Source organism: Tachyglossus aculeatus, chromosome 5 (assembly GCF_015852505.1).
Source record: "Tachyglossus aculeatus isolate mTacAcu1 chromosome 5, mTacAcu1.pri, whole genome shotgun sequence".
NCBI lineage: Eukaryota > Metazoa > Chordata > Mammalia > Monotremata > Tachyglossidae > Tachyglossus > Tachyglossus aculeatus.
The window spans coordinates 71,129,933-71,149,505 of record NC_052070.1 but is presented as its reverse complement, the minus strand read 5'-3'; the positions used below and the strand labels follow the sequence as shown (position 1 = coordinate 71,149,505).

The 19,573-nt window shown below is 50.5% G+C and overlaps 1 protein-coding gene across 1 annotated transcript in view; it reads left to right on the top strand.

Moving 5' to 3' along the window:
• RBPMS2 (RNA binding protein, mRNA processing factor 2) overlaps positions 1-19,573 on the top strand; it is a 90,039-nt gene that overhangs the window by 26,730 nt on the left and 43,736 nt on the right. Inside the window, exon 5 of the mRNA XM_038747326.1 lies at positions 7,939-8,051. Coding sequence (XP_038603254.1) covers positions 7,939-8,051 — 113 coding nt within the window. The remainder of the gene's footprint in view (positions 1-7,938; positions 8,052-19,573) is intronic.

Genomic DNA, 19,573 nt, shown 5'->3' with positions numbered 1-19,573 from the left:
CCGAGGGATGACGTGGGCTGAGGGTCGACGGCGGGACAGGCGAGAACGAGGCCCAGTGAGGAGGTTAGTGGCAGAGGAACGGAGGGTGCGGGCTGGGCTGGAGGAGAGAAGGGAGGTGAGGTAGGAGGGGGCGAGGGGATGGACAGCCTTGAAGCCGAGAGTGAGGAGTTTTTGCCTGATGCGTAGGTTGACTGGTAGCCACTGGAGATTTTTGAGGAGGGGAGTAACATGCCCAGAGCGTTTCTGCACAAAGATGATCCGCGCAGCAGCGTGAAGTATAGATTGAAGTGGGGAGAGACAGGAGGATGGGAGATCAGAGAGGAGGCTGATGCAGTAATCCAGTCAGGATGGGATATACTGCACCTGTATATCTGTTTGCACAGATTTATTACTCTATTTTACTCGTACATATTTACTATTCTATTTATTTTGTTAATGATGTGCATTTAGGTTTAATTCTATTTGTTCTGACGACTTGACACCCATCCACATTTTTGTTTTGTTGTCTGTATCCCCCTTCTAGACTGTGAGCCCGTTGTTGGGTAGGGACCATCTCTATACGTTGCTGACTTGTCCTTCCCAAGCACTTAGTCCAGCGCTCTGCACACAGTCAGTGCTCAATAAATACGATTGAATGAATGAAGTGACTTGCCCAAAGTCACCCAGCTGACCATGGGCGGAGCTGGGATTAATAATAATAATAATGATAATAATAATAATAATAATAATAATGGCATTTGTTGAGCTCTTACTCTGTGCAAAGCACCGGTCCCAAGTGGGGCTCACAGTCTCAATCCCCATTTTCCAGATGAGGGAACCAAGGCCCAGAGAAGTGAAGTGACTTGCCCGAATAATAATAATAATAATAATAATAATAATAATGGCATTTATTAAGTGCTTACTATGTGCAAAGCACTGTTCTAAGAGCTAGGAAGATACAAGGTGATCAGGTTGTCCCACGTGGGAGTCCCAGTCTTACCCCCCATTTTCCAGATGAGGGAACTGAAGCCTAGAGAAGTGAAGTGACCTGCCCAAAGTCACCCAGCTGACAATTGTCGGAGTCAGGATTTGAACCTGTGACCTCTGACTCCAAAGCCCGGGTTGTTTCCACTGAGCAGGTACCGTCTCTCTATATGTTGCCAACTTGTCCTTCCCAAGCGCTTAGTCCAGTGCTCTGCACACAGTAAGCGCTCAATAAATACATTTGAATGAATGAATGGATGAATGAGCCACTCTGCCCCTGGACCGGGCTCTTTCCACTGAGCAGGGACTGTCTATGTTGCCGACTTGTCCTTCCCAAGCGCTTAGTCCAGTGCTCTGCACACAGTAAGCGTTCAATAAATACGATTGAATGAATGAATGGATGACTGAGCCACGCTGCCCCTGGATGCTCCCCCTCCTCCCCCTCTCCCTGCCCCCCCTACCTCCTTCCCTTCCCCACAGCACCTGTATATACATATATATGTTTGTACATATTTATTACTCTATTGATTTATTTTACTTGTACATATCTATTCTATTTATTTTATTTTGTTAATATGCTTGGTTTTGTTCTCTGTCTCCCCCTTCTAGACTGTGAGCCCACTGTTGAGTAGGGACCATCTCTATGTGTTGCCAACTTGTACTTCCAAAGCGCTTAGTCCAGGCTCTGCACACAATAAGCACTCAATAAATACGATTGATTGATTGATTGACCGGGGTTTTTCCACTGAGCAGGGACTGTCCGTCTATGTTGCCGACTTGTCCTTCCCAAGCGCTTAGTCCAGTGCTCTGCACACAGTAAGTGCTCAATCAATATGATTGAACCCGTGACCTCTGACTCCAAAGCTGGTGCTCTTTCCACTAAGCCACGCTTCTAGACTGTGAGCCCGTTGTCGGGTAGGGACCGTCTCTCTATGTTGCTGACTTGTCCTTCCCAAGCGCTTAGTCCAGTGCTCTGCACACAGTAAGCGCTCAATAAATACGATTGAATGAATGAATGTTGCCGACTTGTCCTTCCCAAGCGCTTAGTCCAAGGCTCTGCACATTGTAAGTGCTCAATGAATGTTGCCGACTTGTTCTTCCCAAGCGCTTAGTCCAGTGCTCAGCACACTGTAAGTGCTCAATAAATACAATTGAGTGAATGAATGTTGCCGACTTGTCCTTCCCAAGCGCTTAGTCCAGTGCTCTGCACACACAGTAAGCACTCAATAAATACGATTGAATGGATGAATGGGCCACGCTGCCCCTGGACCGGGCTCTTTCCACTGAGCAGGGACCGTCCCTCTACGTTCCCAAGCGCTTAGTCCAGTGCTCTGCACACACAGTAAGCGCTCAATCAATACGATTGAATGAACGATTGTTGCCGACTTGTCCTTCCCAAGCGCTTAGTCCAGTGCTCTGCACACACAGTAAGTGCTCAATAAATACGATTGAATGAATGAATGTTGCCGACTTGTCCTTCCCAAGCGCTTAGTCCAGTGCTCTGCACACTTAAGCGCTCAATGAATGTTGCCGACTTGTCCTTCCCAAGCGTTTAGTCCAGTGCTCTGCACACACAGTAAGCGCTCAATCAATACGATTGAATGAATGAATGTTGCCGACTTGCCCTTCCCAAGCGCTCAGTCCACTGCTCTGCACACAGTAAGCACTCAATCAATACGATTGAATGAATGAATGCTGCCGACTTGTCCTTCCCAAGCGCTCAGTCCAGTGCTCTGCACACACAGTAAGCGCTCAATCAATACGATTGAATGAATGAATGGATGAATGGGCCACGCTGCCCCTGGACCGGGCTCTTTCCACTGAGCAGGGACCGTCCCTCTATGTTCCCAAGTGCTTAGTCCAGTGCTCTGCACACTGTAAGTGCTCAATCAATACGATTGAATGAATGAATGTTGCCTACTTGTCCTTCCCAAGCGCTCAGTCCAGTGCTCTGCACACACAGTAAGTGCTCAATCAATACGATTGAATGGATGAATGGGCCACGATGCCCCTGGACCGGGCTCTTTCCACTGAGCAGGGATCGTCCCTCTATGTTCCCAAGCGCTTAGTCCAGTGCTCTGCACACACAGTAAGTGCTCAATCACTACGATTGAATGGATGAATGGGCCACGATGCCCCTGGACCGGGCTCTTTCCACTGAGCGGGGACCGTCTATGTTCCCAAGCGCTTAGTCCAGTGCTCTGCACACAGTAAGCATTCAATCAATACGATTGAATGAATGAATGTTGCCGGCTTGTCCTTCCCAAGCGCTTAGTCCAGTGCTCTGCACATGCAGTAAGTGCTCAATCAATACGATTGAATGGATGAATGGGCCACGATGCCCCTGGACCGGGCTCTTTCCACTGAGCAGGGATCGTCCCTCTATGTTCCCAAGCGCTTAGTCCAGTGCTCTGCACACACAGTAAGTGCTCAATCAATACGACTGAATGGATGAATGGGCCACGATGCCCCTGGACCGGGCTCTTTCCACTGAGCGGGGACTGTCTATGTTCCCAAGCGCTTAGTCCAGTGCTCTGCACACAGTAAGCATTCAATCAATACGATTGAATGAATGAATGTTGCCGGCTTGTCCTTCCCAAGCGCTTAGTCCAGTGCTCTGCACATGCAGTAAGCGCTCAATCAATACGATTGAATGAATGAATGCTGCCGACTTGTCCTTCCCAAGCGCTTAGTCCAGTGCTCTGCACACAGTAAGCGCTGAATAAATATGATTGAATGAATGAATGTTGCTGACGTCCTTTCCAAGCGCTTAGTCCAGTGCTCTGCACACAGTAAGCGCTCAATCAATACGATTGAATGAATGAATGTTGCCGACTTGTCCTTCCCAAGCGCTCAGTCCAGTGCTCTGCAAACTGTAAATGCTCAATAAATACGACTGAATGAATGAATGTTGCCGACTTGTCCTTCCCAAGCGCTCAGTCCAGTGCTCTGCACACCCAGTAAGCGCTCAATCAATACGACTGAATGGATGAATGGATGAATGGGCCACCCTGCCCCTGGACCGGGCTCTTTCCTCTATGTTCCCAGGCGCTTAGTCCAGTGCTGTGCACACACAGTAAGGGCTCAATCAATACGATTGATTATTGCCGACTTGTCCTTCCCAAGCGCTCAGTCCAGTGCTGCGCACACATAGTAAGCGCTCAATAAATACGACTGAATGGATGAATGGATGAATGGGCCACGCTGCCCCTGGACCGGGCTCTTTCCTCTATGTTCCCAGGCGCTTAGTCCAGTGCTGTGCACACACAGTAAGGGCTCAATCAATACGATTGATTGTTGCCGACTTGTCCTTCCCAAGCGCTCAGTCCAGTGCTGCGCACACACAGTAAGTGCTCAATAAATACGACTGAATGGATGAATGGATGAATAGGCCACGCTGCCCCTGGACCGGGCTCTTTCCTCTATGTTCCCAGGCGCTTAGTCCAGTGCTGTGCACACACAGTAAGCGCTCAATCAGTACGATTGATTGTTGCCGGCTTGTCCTTCCCAAGCGCTCAGTCCAGTGCTCTGCACACCCAGTAAGCACTCAATAAATACGACTGAATGGATGAATGGATGAATGGGCCACGCTGCCCCTGGAGCGGGCTCTTTCCTCTATGTTCCCAGGCACTTAGTCCAGTGCTGTGCACACACAGTAAGCGCTCAATCAATACGATTGATTGTTGCCGGCTTGTCCTTCCCAAGCGCTCAGTCCAGTGCTGTGCACACATAGTAAGCGCTCAATAAATACGACTGAATGGATGAATGGATGAATAGGCCACGCTGCCCCTGGACCGGGCTCTTTCCTCTATGTTCCCAGGCGCTTAGTCCAGTGCTGTGCACACACAGTAAGCGCTCAATCAATACGACTGATTGTTGCCGACTTGTCCTTCCCAAGCGCTCAGTCCAGTGCTGCGCACACACAGTAAGCGCTCAATAAATACGACTGAATGGATGCATGGATGAATGGGCCACGCTGCCCCTGGACCGGGCTCTTTCCTCTATGTTCCCAGGCGCTTAGTCCAGTGCTGTGCACACACAGTAAGCGCTCAATCAATACGACTGATTGTTGCCGACTTGTCCTTCCCAAGCGCTCAGTCCAGTGCTGTGCACACCCAGTAAGCGCTCAATAAATACGACTGAATGGATGAATGGGTGAATAGGCCACGCTGCCCCTGGACCGGGCTCTTTCCTCTATGTTCCCAGGCGCTTAGTCCAGTGCTGTGCACACACACTAAGCGCTCAATCAATACGACTGATTGTTGCCGGCTTGTCCTTCCCAAGCGCTCAGTCCAGTGCTCTGCACACCCAGTAAGCGCTCAATAAATACGACTGAATGGATGAATAGATGAATAGGCCACGCTGCCCCTGGACCGGGCTGTTTCCTCTGTTCCCAAGCGCTTAGTCCAGTGCTGTGCACACACAGTAAGCGCTCAATCAATACGACTGATTGTTGCCGACTTGTCCTTCCCAAGCGCTCAGTCCAGTGCTGCGCACACATAGTAAGCGCTCAATAAATATGACTGAATGGATGAATAGGCCACGCTGCCCCTGGACCGGGCTGTTTCCTCTGTTCCCAAGCGCTTAGTCCAGTGCTGTGCACACACAGTAAGCGCTCAATCAATACGACTGATTGTTGCCGACTTGTCCTTCCCAAGCGCTCAGTCCAGTGCTCTGCACACCCAGTAAGCGCTCAATAAATACGACTGAATGGATGAATGGGCCACGCTGCCCCTGGACCGGGCTCTTTCCTCTATGTTCCCAGGCGCTTAGTCCAGTGCTGTGCACACACAGTAAGCGCTCAATCAATACGACTGATCGTTGCCGACTTGTCCTTCCCAAGCGCTCAGTCCAGTGCTGCGCACACACAGTAAGCGCTCAATAAATACGACTGAATGGATGAATGGATGAATAGGCCACGCTGCCCCTGGACCGGGCTCTTTCCTCTATGTTCCCAGGCGCTTAGTCCAGTGCTGTGCACACACAGTAAGCGCTCAATCAATACGATTGATTGTTGCCGACTTGTCCTTCCCAAGCGCTCAGTCCAGTGCTCTGCACACCCAGTAAGCGCTCAATAAATACGACTGAATGGATGAATGGATGAGTAGGCCACGCTGCCCCTGGACCGGGCTGTTTCCTCTGTTCCCAAGCGCTTAGTCCAGTGCTGTGCACACACAGTAAGCGCTCAATCAATACGATTGATTGTTGCCGACTTGTCCTTCCCAAGCGCTCAGTCCAGTGCTGCGCACACACAGTAAGCGCTCAATAAATACGACTGAATGGATGCATGGATGAATGGGCCACGCTGCCCCTGGACCGGGCTCTTTCCTCTATGTTCCCAGGCGCTTAGTCCAGTGCTGTGCACACACAGTAAGCGCTCAATCAATACGACTGATTGTTGCCGACTTGTCCTTCCCAAGCGCTCAGTCCAGTGCTGTGCACACCCAGTAAGCGCTCAATAAATACGACTGAATGGATGAATGGGTGAATAGGCCACGCTGCCCCTGGACCGGGCTCTTTCCTCTATGTTCCCAGGCGCTTAGTCCAGTGCTGTGCACACACAGTAAGCGCTCAATCAATACGACTGATTGTTGCCGACTTGTCCTTCCCAAGCGCTCAGTCCAGTGCTGCGCACACATAGTAAGCGCTCAATAAATACGACTGAATGGATGAATGGATGAATAGGCCACGCTGCCCCTGGACCGGGCTCTTTCCTCTATGTTCCCAGGCGCTTAGTCCAGTGCTGTGCACACACAGTAAGCGCTCAATCAATACGATTGATTGTTGCCGACTTGTCCTTCCCAAGCGCTCAGTCCAGTGCTGCGCACACATAGTAAGCGCTCAATAAATACGACTGAATGGATGCATGGATGAATGGGCCACGCTGCCCCTGGAGCGGGCTCTTTCCTCTATGTTCCCAGGCGCTTAGTCCAGTGCTGTGCACACACAGTAAGCGCTCAATCAATACGATTGATTGTTGCCGACTTGTCCTTCCCAAGCGCTCAGTCCAGTGCTGCGCACACATAGTAAGCGCTCAATAAATACGACTGAATGGATGAATGGATGAATAGGCCACGCTGCCCCTGGAGCGGGCTCTTTCCTCTATGTTCCCAGGCGCTTAGTCCAGTGCTGTGCACACACAGTAAGGGCTCAATCAATACGATTGATTGTTGCCGACTTGTCCTTCCCAAGCGCTCAGTCCAGTGCTGCGCACACATAGTAAGCGCTCAATAAATACGACTGAATGGATGAATAGGCCACGCTGCCCCTGGACCGGGCTCTTTCCTCTATGTTCCCAGGCGCTTAGTCCAGTGCTGTGCACACACAGTAAGCGCTCAATCAATACGACTGATTGTTGCCGACTTGTCCTTCCCAAGCGCTCAGTCCAGTGCTCTGCACACACAGTAAGCGCTCAATAAATACGACTGAATGGATGAATGGGCCACGCTGCCCCTGGAGCGGGCTCTTTCCTCTATGTTCCCAGGCGCTTAGTCCAGTGCTGTGCACACACAGTAAGCGCTCAATCAATACGACTGATTGTTGCCGACTTGTCCTTCCCAAGCGCTCAGTACAGTGCCTTAGCACACCCAATAAGCGCTCAATTAAAACGACTGAATGGACGAAGGGCCTGCAGGTCGCCCGGGGGAACTCGAAGAAAGTTTTCCCCGGACCAGGGGCGAAACGGCGCGCGTCCGGGGGAGGGTCCGGGCGGGGGATTGGGAGCGGGGGAGACGCCCCCGGGCCGGGCCGGGGCTGGGCGGGACTCCTCCTCCCCCCGCGGGGCTCCTCCCCCCACCCCCGGCCGGGCCCCGCACTCTCCGGCCGCGGTGAAAAGGCGCGGGTGGGCGCCGCTCCGGCTCCGCCTGGGACCCCCCAGCCCAGCCCAGCCCCCCAATTGATGTGACCGTCGGGGCAGCGGCCCTGCTCCCCCCCCCTCCGCACTGCCCGGACCCCCCCCCCCCCGCCCCGCACCAGACCCCCGCACCATGAGCAGCCTGAAGCCGGACGCTCAGCACAGCCCCAGCCCCGCCAGCACGCCCCCCGCCGCCGCCACCGCGGCCACCGCCACCGCCACCACGGAGGAAGAGGTACGGGGGACCACGGGGCAACCGGCCGAGGCCCACCTGCCCCCACTCATTAGTAACGATAAGGATGAGGGGGGCGTTTGGGAACCGCTTACTACTACTACTTTTATAATAATGGCATGTGGTAAGCGCGTACTACAGCTACTACTAATGATGGCATTTGGTAAGCGCTTACTACTACTAAGAATGGCATTTGGTAAGCGCTTACTACTACCAAGAATGGCATTTGGTAAGCGCTTTACTACTACTAAGAATGGCATTTGGTAAGCGCTCACTACTGCTACTAATGATGGCATTTGGTAAGCGCTTACTACTAATAATGATGGCATTTGGTAAGCACTTTACTACTAATAATGATGGCATTTGGTAAGCGCTTACTACTAATAATGATGGCATTTGGTAAGCGCTTACTACTAATGATGGCATTTGGTAAGCACTTTACTACTAATAATAATGGCATTTGGTAAGCGCTTACTACTAATAATGATGGCATTTGGTCAGCACTTACTACTAATAATAATGGCATTTGGTAAGCACTTACTACTACTAATGATGGCATTTGGTAAGCACTTAACTACTACTAATAATGGCATTTGGTAAGCACTTACTACTAATAATAATGGCATTTGGTAAGCACTTACTACTAATAATAATGGCATTTGGTAAGCACTTACTACTACTACTAATAATGGCATTTGGTAAGCACTTACTACTACTAATAATAATGGCATTTGGTAAGCACTTATTACTACTACTACTAATAATGGCATTTGGTAAGCACTTATTACTACTACTACTAATAATGACATTTGGTAAGCACTTACTACTACTACTAGTAATAATGGCATTTGGTAAGCACTTACTACTAATAATGGCATTTGGTAAGCACTTACTAATAATAATAATGGCATTTGGTAAGCACTTACTACTAATAATAATAATGGCATTTGGTAAGCACTTATTACTACTACTAATAATAATGACATTTGGTAAGCACTTACTACTACTACTAGTAATAATGGCATTTGGTAAGCACTTACTACTACAACTAATGATGGCATTTGGTAAACGCTTACTACTACTAATAATAATGGCATTTGGTAAGCACTTACTACTACTACTACTAATAATAATAATGGCATTTGGTAAGTGCTTACTACTACTACTGCTAATAATGGCATTTGGTAAGCACTTACTACTAATACTAATAATAATGGCATTTGGTAAGCACTTACTACTAATACTAATAATAATGGCATTTGGTAAGCACTTACTATTACTAGTCATAATGATGGCATTTGATAAGTGCTTACTACTAATAATAATGGCATTTGGTAAGCGCTTACTACTACTACTAATAATGGCAGCATTTGGTAAGTGCTTACTGCTACTACTACTACTAATAATGGCATTTGGTAAGTGCTTACAACTACTACTACTAATAATGGCATTTGGTAAGCGCTTACTACTACTACGACTAGTGACATTTGGTAAGTGCCTACTACTACTAATAATAATAATGGCATTTGGTAATGGCATTTATTAAGTGCTTACTACTACTACTACTAATGGCATTTGGTAATGGTGTTTGTTAAGCGCTTACTATGTGCAAAGCACTGGTCTAAGCGCTGGGGAGGGTACAAGGTGATCAGGTTGTCCCACAGGGGGCTCATGGCATTTGGTAAGTGCTTACTATTCATTCATTCAACCGCATTTATTGAGTGCTTACTGTGTGCAGAGCATCGTACTGAGCGTTTACTACTACTAATAATAGCAATGACATTTGTTAAGCGCTTACTATGTGCCAAACACTGTTCTAAGCGCTGGGGGGATACAAGATGATCACGTTGTCCCACTGGGGACTCACAGTGTTCATACCCATTTTACAGAGGAGGGAACTGAGGCTCAGAGAAGTTAAGTGACTTGCCCAAAGTCACCCAGCAGATGTGGAGGAGCCGGGATTAGAACCCATGACCTCTGACTCCCCAGCCCAGGCTCTTGCGCTGCTTCTCTTGTGACCAGAGCCGTCAGGGCTGGGCCCTCCGCCCCCTGAAGCCAACCACGACCCTTGCTCCTTGGCAGAACAGCTCCGTAGCTGGACCCTTAATAATAATAATAATGCATTTATTAAGCGTTTACTATGTGCAAAGCACTGTTCTAAGCGCTGGGGAGGTTACAAGGTGATCAGGCTGTCCCACGGGGGGCTCACAGTCTCCATCCCCATTTTACAGATGAGGTAACTGAGGCCCAGAGAAGTGAAGTGACTTGCCCAAAGTCACACAGCTGACAATGGGCGGAGCCGGGATTTGAACCCATGACCTCTGACTCCAAAGCCCGGGCTCTTTCCACTGAGCCATGCTGCTTCTCTAGGCGCTCCTTAATGCCCTGCCCCCTCCCCCGGGACCTCGGCTGCGGGGGGTGGGGGTGGGATTGGGACCCTGGGACACCTGGGTCTGCCCCTGGGAGCCGCCTGAGCCAGCCTAACTGTGCCGCTGGCCTGCTGTGTGACCCTGGACAAGTCACTTCCCGTTCTGAGCCTCAGTCTCCCCCTCACTAAAATGCTTGTGTTTTCTACTGCTTAGACTGTGAAACCCCCGCCCCCCCCGGGAGGGACCTGCCCCACAATAGGGTCAACCCGGTCTATCCCAGCGCTCAGCACAAGGTTTGGCTTGTAGTGAGCACATAACAAATGCCACATCCTGCCGGCTTTGGGGACCAGATCGGCCAGCCATCACCCCCTGAGGGGGGTGGAAGTGACCCCCCCCCCCCATGCCAGCTGGGCAGGGAGAGCGGGGTGGTGGGTGGGTCCGGGGCAAAAGCAGGGCCCGGCTTTCTGACTCACTTTCCAGCGTGGAACCAGTAAAAATAATGTTGGTATTTAAGCGCTTACTACGTGCCAAGCACCGTTTTAAGCGCTGGGGTAGTTACAAGGTCATCAGGTTGTCCCACGTGGGGCTCACTTTTAATCCCCATTTTACAGATGAGGTAACGAGGCACAGAGAAGTTAAGTGACTTGCCCAAGGTCACACAGCTGACAAGAAGCCTCCTCCACCTTCCCCTTTCCCTTCCCCTACCCAAACCACCAGCTGGCCCTGGTCTTCCGGACCGAGTGGTAGCTTCGAATAATGGGCCCCTAAGCAGCGCTTGGGCCGGTGATGGGATGGGGGAGATACCGAGGCATATGGGGTAGCCCAGGAGAGGGAATTCTGAAGACTGGGAGACCAGCAGCGCCCTAGGGCGTTCTCAGATGGGGATAATAATAATAGTAATAATAATGGTATTTGTTAAGCGCTTACTATGTGCAAAGCACGGGCAAGGGAGGATGGGGTGAGACCATGGGACTGGCTGTAGCTGGGCAGGCGAGTCCCAGAATAGAATATGTTGCCCAGGGCAGCTGTATCAGTACCCGGCCTCCAGCCCCAGATGGTGTCCTGCCCCCTGCGCTCAGGAGACAGCGGGCTGGTTATCACTGCACCCTTCCTTCCTTCCTTCTGGCACGGCTGGCGATACAGAGTGACCCGTAGCAGGGTAGAGGGGAATGTGGTATTGGGGTGTGCGTGTCCACCACCAGAGAGAAAGAAGCCGTCGCTTTGCCCGCACGGGCCCTCCCACCCGCCGACCGAGAGTCGTGCGGCGTGTCTGGCGCAGAATGGCGGCCATGAGCCTACCCCACTGTGTTGAGGGTGGTGCGGGCTGGGCACGGCTCCGCACTGCGGGGTTGGAGGGAGGTCTCGCCGCTGGAGCCTCTCTCCTGGTTCCTTGTTGTACTCTCCACCCCTCCCCTCCAGCCCTCCTCCCACTCACCCCCGTCCAGTGCATTGAGGCACCGGCTTCATGGCTCAACCCACTTGGGATGCCATCATAAATCCTGTGGACTGGTGGGGGTAGGAGACCGAGCTTTGGGGTGGGGAGGGCCTCCTGCTTGCTGAATGGCGTGGGCTTACTCTAATGTAGACACCTGTGTCCTCACAACGCGGTCCAGCTGCCTCCGATCAGAGCCGACGGGCTCCTGACGGTTTGTTAGGGTCTAGCCTCCGCCTCATCCGCTCCCAGCCTTTGTTGGAGGGGAGGTGTCCTGTTTAGGAGGTTGCCTTGGAGGCCCAGCTGGGTTCTCGCGCTTCTCTGCATCCAGGGACAGGGAAGAGGGAGTCTGAGCAAGTGTGAAAGCTTCTCCCCGAAGGCCAGGAGTGGGGGCCGCCCCGCTCCCGTGTGCTGAATTTGCACAGTCTTGGCCCACCCTGGAGGGGAGAAGTGAAGGGTGGGGTCAGTATCCATCCATCCTTCCTGGTTTAGAAATGGAGAACACTGGGGTCTGGAGCCGTTGAAGTGCCTGGTGGCGGTCTTGGGTGAAAGGAGGAGTGAGTTAGACCCCGCACAGCCCCTAGCCCTCAGAGTGGGGAGGAGGAACCCAACAGATGAAGGTTGTCAGATGCGATTGTTCTCCTAGCCGGGATCCAGCGAGGTGCAGGTGGTCTGAGGACTTCTGTGGTTTCTCTGGGGGTGAGTCTGATCTCTGGGAGGGTGGCAGAGTGGAGCGGGGAGGGTTCTGGGGTCAGAGACCCTCTATAAGCTCCTTCTGGGCAGGGATTGCGTCTACCAACCGTGTGGTACTCTCCCAAGTGCTCAGTGCAGTGCTCTGAACACAGTAACTACCCCTGATTGGGAGGATCCACAAAACTGGAGGAACTGGTACTCTCGGGACCCAGAACCTATGAACTCCTACACCTGTTCAGCTTTCTGCACCTTACTCCGGAGGAGACTTCGAACTGGGGTGGTGGTGGTAGTATGTCTCCAGAACGTGGCTATCGGGTGAACTTCCTCCTTCACCTAGATCATCCAATATTTGCTGCTGACATCCCTGAGACAGGAATTAAATGGTAGAAGAAAAATGAAAGGGGTCCGCCCCCCATAAATCCAAACTGGGATTCGACACAAGGTAATGAGACTGACTCAAAGGTCGCCCTAGGGAAGCAGCTTGGCCTAATGGAAAGAGTGTGGATCTGAAAGGTGGAAGACCGGGGTTCCGATCCCAGCCATGCCCCCGGCTTGTAGATCTTTGAGCAAGGCACTTCATTTCTCTGGGCCTCAGTTTCCTCACCTGTAAAGGGGAATACGATTCCTGCTCCCCCCCCCCCGACTTCTTAGATTGGGAGTCCTATGTAAGGCAGGAACTGTCTGATCTGACTGACCTGTCTCTACCCCAACACACAGCACTGTGTTTAGCACATAGTAAGTGCCTAATGCTTACTGTTAGCATCAGCTATGGGAAAGAAGTTTCAAACCCAGAATGCTTACTTTTCATTCATTCAGTTGTATTTATTGAGTGCTTACAGTGTGCAAAGCATTACACTAAGCACTGGGGAGAGTACAGTATGACAAGAAACAGACAAATTCCTGCCTACAATGAGATCATAGTCTAGGTTGGATGTGATGTTTTGCCAAAATGACCCACTCCAGGATCAGCTGGGGGTGTGGCTTCTGGGCAACCGAGAGAGAACCCCTAAAGAGAGGAGTATATTTAGAGAAGCAGCGTGGCCTTGTGGTTAGAACACGGGCCCTGGAGTCAAGGTCCTGGGTTCTAATGCTGGCCCCGCCACTTGTCTGCTGTGTGGCCTTAGGCAGGTCACTTCACTGCTCTGGACCTCAGTTCCCTCATCTGTAAAATTGGGGTTAATAATCATAATGATGGCATTTATTAAGAGTTTACTATGTGCAAAGCCCTGTTCTAAGCGCTGGAGAGGTTACAAGGTGATCAGGTTGTCCCACGGGGCTCACAGTCTTACTCCCCATTTTACAGATGAGGCCACTGAGGCACAGAGAAGGTAAGTGACTTGCCCAAAGTCACACAGCTGACAAGTGGCAGAGCTGGGATTTGAACCCATGACCTCTGACTCCAAAGCCCCTGCTGTTTCCGCTGAGCCATGCTGCTTCTCTGTGAGCAGACTGTGAGCCTATGGAGAATCGGGACTGTGTCCAACCCAATTAGCTTGTATCTGCCCCCGTGTTTAAAATAGTGCCTGGCACATTGCGCTTAACAAATATTATTATTATTATTATTATTATTATTATTATTATTATTATTACCCTGCCAAAGGAATGAATGAAAAAAAGAAGCATAGGGAGTTAAGGGATATGTTTTGTTTTTGACCTTGAAGTGGTCACGGCACAACAATATATCGAAGTGAAGGGGTCCCTACAGCCACATCTGGCTTAAAGCTACTCCTTGCTGGTGTGCGTTGTTATGGGGAGGCAGAGGTTGAACTGAACCACTTGATTTGGGCCTTTAATCACTCAATCATAATCAATACAGGAAGCGACATGGCTTAGTGGGAAGAGCCCAAGCCTGGGAATCAGAGGGCCTGGGTTCTCATCCTGGCTCTGCCACTTGCTTGCTGTGTGACCTTGGGTAAGGCATTTCTCTGTGCCTCCATTTCCTCAACTCTAAAATGGGAATTCAATATCTGTTCACCTTCCTACTTAGACTGTGAGCCCCTTGTGGGGCAGGGACCCTGACCTGACTATAATGTATCCACCCTGGTACTTAGAAAAGTGCTTGAAGCATTTTAAGTGCCTATCATAATAATTAAAAACAAACAAACAGTCCATCAGTGGTATTTTGGTGCTTACTCTGCAGAGCATTGTATTAAGTGCTTGGGAGAGTACGGTAGAGTTGGTAGACATTCATTCATTCTTTCAATCGTATTTAGTCAATCAATCGTATTTATTGAGCGCTTACTGTGTGCAGAGCACTGTACTAAGTGCTTGGGAAGTACAAGTTGGCAACATATAGAGATGGTCCGTACCCAACAGTGGGCTCACAGTCTAGAAGGAGGAGACAGAGAACAAAACATATTAACAAAATAAAATAGATAGAATAGATGTGTACAAGTAAAATAAATAAATAGAGTAATAAATACGTACAAACATATATACAGGTGCTGTGGGGTAGGAAAGGAGGTAAGGTGGGGATGGAGGAGGGGGAGAGGAAGGAGGGGGCTCAGTCTGGGAAGGCCTCCTGGAGGAGGTGAGCTCTCAGTAGGGCCTTGAAGGGAGGAAGAGAGCTAGCTTGGCGGATGTGCAGAGGGAGGGCATTCCAGGCCGGGGGTCGACGGCGGGACTGGCGAGAACGAGGCACGGTGAGGAGATGAGCGGCAGAGGAGCGGAGGGTGCGGGCTGGGCTGTAGAAGGAGAGAAGGGAGGTGAGGTAGGAGGGGGCGAGGTGGTGGAGAGCCTTGAAGCTGAGGGTGAGGAGTTTTTGCCTGAGGAGATTTTTGAGGAGGGGAGTATCATGCCCAGAGCATTTCTGGACAAAGACGATCCGGGCAGCGGCGTGAAGTATGGATTGAAGTGAGGAGAGACAGGAGGATGGGAGATCAGAGAGGAGGCTGATGCAGTAATCCAGATGGGATAGGATGAGAGCTTGAATGAGCAGGGTAGCGGTTTGGATGGAGAGGAAAGGGCGGATCTTGGCGATGTTGCGGAGGTGAGACCAGCAGGTTTTGGTGACAGATTGGATGTGGGGGTGAACGAGAGAGTGGAGTTGAGGATGACACCAAGGTTTCAGGCTTGTGAGACGGGGAGGATGGTAGTGCCGTCAACTTGATGGGAAAGTCAGGGAGAGGGCAGGGTTTGGGAGGGAAGACAAGGAGTTCAACCTTGGACATGTTGAGTTTTAGATGGCGGGCAGACATCCAGATGGAGATGTCCTGAAGGCAGGAGGAGATGCGAGCCTGGAGGGAGGGAGAGAGAGCAGGGGCAGAGATGTAGATTTGGGTGTCATCAGCATGGAGATGATAGTTGAAGCCCTGGGAGCGAGTGAGTTCACAAAGGGAGTGAGTGTAGATCGAGAACAGAAGGGGACCAAGAACTGACCCTTGAGGAACTCCTACAGTAAGGGGATGGGAGGGGGAGGAGGAGCCCGCAAAAGAGACTGAGAATGAACGGCCGGAGAGATGAGGAGAACCAGGAGAGGATGGAGTCTGTGAAGCCAAGGTTGGATAGCGTGTTGAGGAGAAGGGGGTGGTCCACAGTGTTGAAGGCTGCTGAGAGGTCGAGGAGGATTAGGATAGAGTATGAGCCGTTGGATTTGGCAAGCAGGAGGTCATTGGTGACCTTTGAGAGGGCAGTTTCCATGGAACGTAGGGGGCAGAAGCCAGATTGGAGGGGGTCGAGGAGAGAGTTGGCATTCAATGATCCCTGTCTTCTAGAAGTCTACAGTCTAGTTGAAGAGACAGACAAAACATGTTACAGGCAGGGGAAGAAATGGAATATAAGAATATAGAAGGGGTGGGCTGAATATCAAAGTGCTTATGGGGTATGCTGTAGACTGTAACCTCAGTGTGGGCAGGGAACATCTCTGTATTCTTCCAAGTGCTTAGTATAGTGCTCTGCACATAGTAAGCACTCAGTAAATACCATTGATTGATGACTAAGAAGTGTGTGGGGGGGGGAAGAATAGGAAAGGCTTCCTGGAGGACATGTGATTTTTATTAGGGCTTTGAAGATGGGGAAAGTTCTCCCGCTTCTAGACTGTGAGCCCACTGTTGGGTAGGGGCTGTCTCTATATGTTGCCAACTTGTACTTCCAAAGCGCTTAGTACAGTGCTTTGCACACAGTAAGCGCTCAATAAATACGATTGATTGATTGGCCTGTGGGAGTCAATTCACTTCTCTGCGCCTCAGTTACCTCATCTGTAAAAATGGGGATTAAGACTGTGAGCCCTAAGTGGGACAGGGACTGTGTTCAACCCGATTAGCTTGTATCTACCCCAGCCTTTATAAAGTTAGTATTATTATTATATGAAGGGGGAAGGGGATGGAGGCCAGGAGGATGAAGGTAGGCAAGGTGTCAATAAGTGAGGGAGATGAGATTGAAGCCTTTGACAGTTAGCCATGCAAGTGTGCTCTACAAGTGGCAAAGACTACTTCCCATCTAAAGGATGCTTGTGGCCTGCCTGCTCACTAGGGCAGGCGGCCAGAGGGATGGAACAAGACCTTCCCTGAGGAAGTCACCCTGCTGGGCTCCTTCAGAGGAGGTGAGAGTCCTGGGCACTGAGTTTAGGATTCCTGGGTTACTTCACTTTCCAGGTTCTCTCCCTGGAGGCTCCAGGCTCTGGCTCTCTGCAGTTAAATGAATTTGCTATTGGAGGGCCACCCTCTGGTTTTCTTTCTTTTTCTGTCTTTTAAATGGTACTTAAGTGCTTACTAGGTGTCGGGCAGCGTACTAAGCCCTGGAGTAGCTAGGGGCTAATCAGGTTGGACACAGTCACCACTTGGGACTCACAGTCCTAGAGGGGGTATGATTTAATCCCCCCTTTACAAAGGAGGAAATCGCGGCTCAGTGAAGTTACTTGCCCAAGGTCATACTGCAGACAAGTGGTGGAGCTGAGTTTAGAACCCAGATCCTTCAACTTCCTGGGCCTGTGCTCTTTCCACGAGGCCCTGCTGCGTCCCTGGGTATGGTACAGACATACAGTAAGGTCGGTTCCTGTCCTGGAGGAACTGATGCAACTAAGGAATTACAGAGTCCCCTACTCACCCTCAGTTGAGCCAGCCTCCATCTAATTCTGAATGTCTCAAAGCCTTTGGGGTGGGCAGCATGGGGCTTGTCGCTTATGGTGACCCTTTCCTGGAGGTGCAGGGTAATCAGGGATCAGTCAGCTAATGAGATTTGCTGAGTTTAGAAGACTGAACCGAGCACAGTTAAAGCAAAACACGTTCCCTGCCCTCCGTGAGCTTACAATCTAATGGACCAGACTCACCCCTTATTTGCAAATAGTAGGATCAAGAAAAAATGATAAATTAGGGAGTGTGAATTAAGCAGTGTTAATACATTTGTGGAAATACAGATGCTTAGATATGTGTATCTTTATCCCACCTCGAGTACTGCATCAGCTTCCTCATTGACCGCTGCCTTCTATCCCTCCCTTCTTCAATCTATACTTCACTCTGCCTCCTGGATCATTTTTTCTGAAAAACCGATCAGTCCATCTCTCCCCACTCAACGACCTCCAGGGTTGCCCATCCACCTCCTTCCTATTGGCTTTAAGGAACTCAATCAGCTTTCCCCTTCCTTCCCTTTTCTTCACCAGTCTCGTACTGCAGCACAGGCCACGCACTTCACTCCTCTAGCACCAGCTTGCGCACTGTGCCTCTAACTCGCAACTGACCCCTTTCCCAAGTCCTCCCTATGGCCTGGAGCTCCCTCCCTCTCCATATACGCCAGACCACCGCAATCTCCGTCTTCAAAGCCTTAATAAGGTCATAGCTCCTCCAAGAGGCCTTCCCCTCTGAGCCCTCTTTTCCTTCACTCCCTCTCTGTTTCATCACCTAGGTACTTGCAGCTGTATTATTTGAGCACTTGATGTTCACCACCACCCCCCCCCCCCCAACACCCACAGCACTGTTGTACATATCCATAATTTATATTAATGTCTGTCTCCCCCTCTACACTGTGAGCCTCTCGTGGGCAGGGAATGTACCTACCAACTCTATTGCACTGAACTCTCCCAAGTATTTAGTACAGTGCTCTATACACACGAAGTGCTTAGTACCATTGACTGATTACTCCTCAAGCACTTTGATACTTATGCCACCTCTGTCCCCCAGTACTTGTGTACATACCTTTATACTCTGCCATTTCCCCCATCTGTGACTTATTTTAATGCCGGTCTCCCCCTCTCCAGGCTTTGAGCTCCTTGTGGGCACAGATAGTGTTTACCAGCTCTGTTGTAGTGTACTCTCCCAAGCATTTAGTACAGTGTTCAGCACACAGGAAGTGCTCAATAAATTCCACTGTTCTAGGAAGCAAGCCTTTTCAGTCAGAAGGTGGGTGATTCCTTTACAGGGTACAGATACAGAGGGTGAGACTGAGACACCACCTTGCATTGTCTCCCCACACCGCTGCTGATATCCTCAAGCCCAGACTCCCCAGAGAACACTGGTCCTCGCTGCCCTCGGCCATCTCTGGCTGACTGAGGATCTGACTCGGCAGGTTACTTGGGACCCAGGCTCAGGGAAAACTTAGAGTTCTGGCTCTTAAGAAGACTTGAACTGGGGCAAGCAATTGGGCTTGTGGCCCAATGTGGCTTGTATCAGGCCCAAATCAGTCGATCAGTCAATAGTATTTATTGAGCATTTACTGTGTGTAGAGCGCTATGCTAAGTACTTGGGAGAGTTCGATACAACAGAGTTAGCAGACAAGTTCCCTGCCCATAATGATCTTACAGTCTAGAGGGGGAGACAGGCAGTAATATAAGTACATAAATGGGTTGAGGATCTCTTGGCCAGCAAGTCAGGGGTCCGTAATTCTCTGGGTGCAGCTGGGAGGGGTGGGGTGAGATCAGTGACCCAAATCCACATTTTTGCCTTCTTTCTATTCCATCACCTTCTCCCTCTCCTCCCCACCCTCTTTTCTAGTATTTAAGTGCCAGGTGCTTTATTAAGTGTTGGGGTAGAATAGATACAAGCTAATCAGGTTGGACACAGTCCCTGTCCCACATGGGGCTAACCGTCTTAATCCCCATT